At 35.7% G+C, this 328-nt stretch overlaps 1 protein-coding gene across 1 annotated transcript in view; it reads right to left on the minus strand.

The window, feature by feature from the left end:
* LOC119594843 (ERI1 exoribonuclease 3-like) overlaps positions 1-58 on the minus strand; it is a gene marked incomplete at its 5' end in the record, with an annotated part of 11,369 nt that extends 11,311 nt beyond the window's left edge. The window contains 2 exon segments of the mRNA XM_037943929.1: positions 6-19; positions 22-58. Coding sequence (XP_037799857.1) covers positions 6-19; positions 22-58 — 51 coding nt within the window.
* Between the last annotated feature and the right edge of the window lie 270 nt (positions 59-328).

The following is a 328-nucleotide window of genomic DNA, read 5'->3' on the forward strand; positions in this document are numbered from 1 at the left end:
TTCACCTGTGGCTGAATTATTTATCCTGGTCACATGTTGCCTCAAAGTCTAAAACAAGAAGTAATCAAGTCTTGGGGAATCCTATTCGTCATCTTGGGGGATTCCCTTTGCAGCAAGTGTGAATTAAAGAGTCGCGGTGGCACCCTGAGGAGGCTAAGAAAGAAAATAAAGAGAAAATTATATATCATCACATATCTGTTATGTCCAGTAATTTACATTAAATTTAAGAATAGACATCACTGATGCAATATTCTATAAAAAGACGGGGATAGAAATTTTATTAAATATGTCTGGAAAACATGGCATCAAATACAAAGGCATACAAAGG

Source organism: Penaeus monodon, chromosome 34, assembly GCF_015228065.2.
Source record: "Penaeus monodon isolate SGIC_2016 chromosome 34, NSTDA_Pmon_1, whole genome shotgun sequence".
Taxonomy (NCBI): domain Eukaryota; kingdom Metazoa; phylum Arthropoda; class Malacostraca; order Decapoda; family Penaeidae; genus Penaeus; species Penaeus monodon.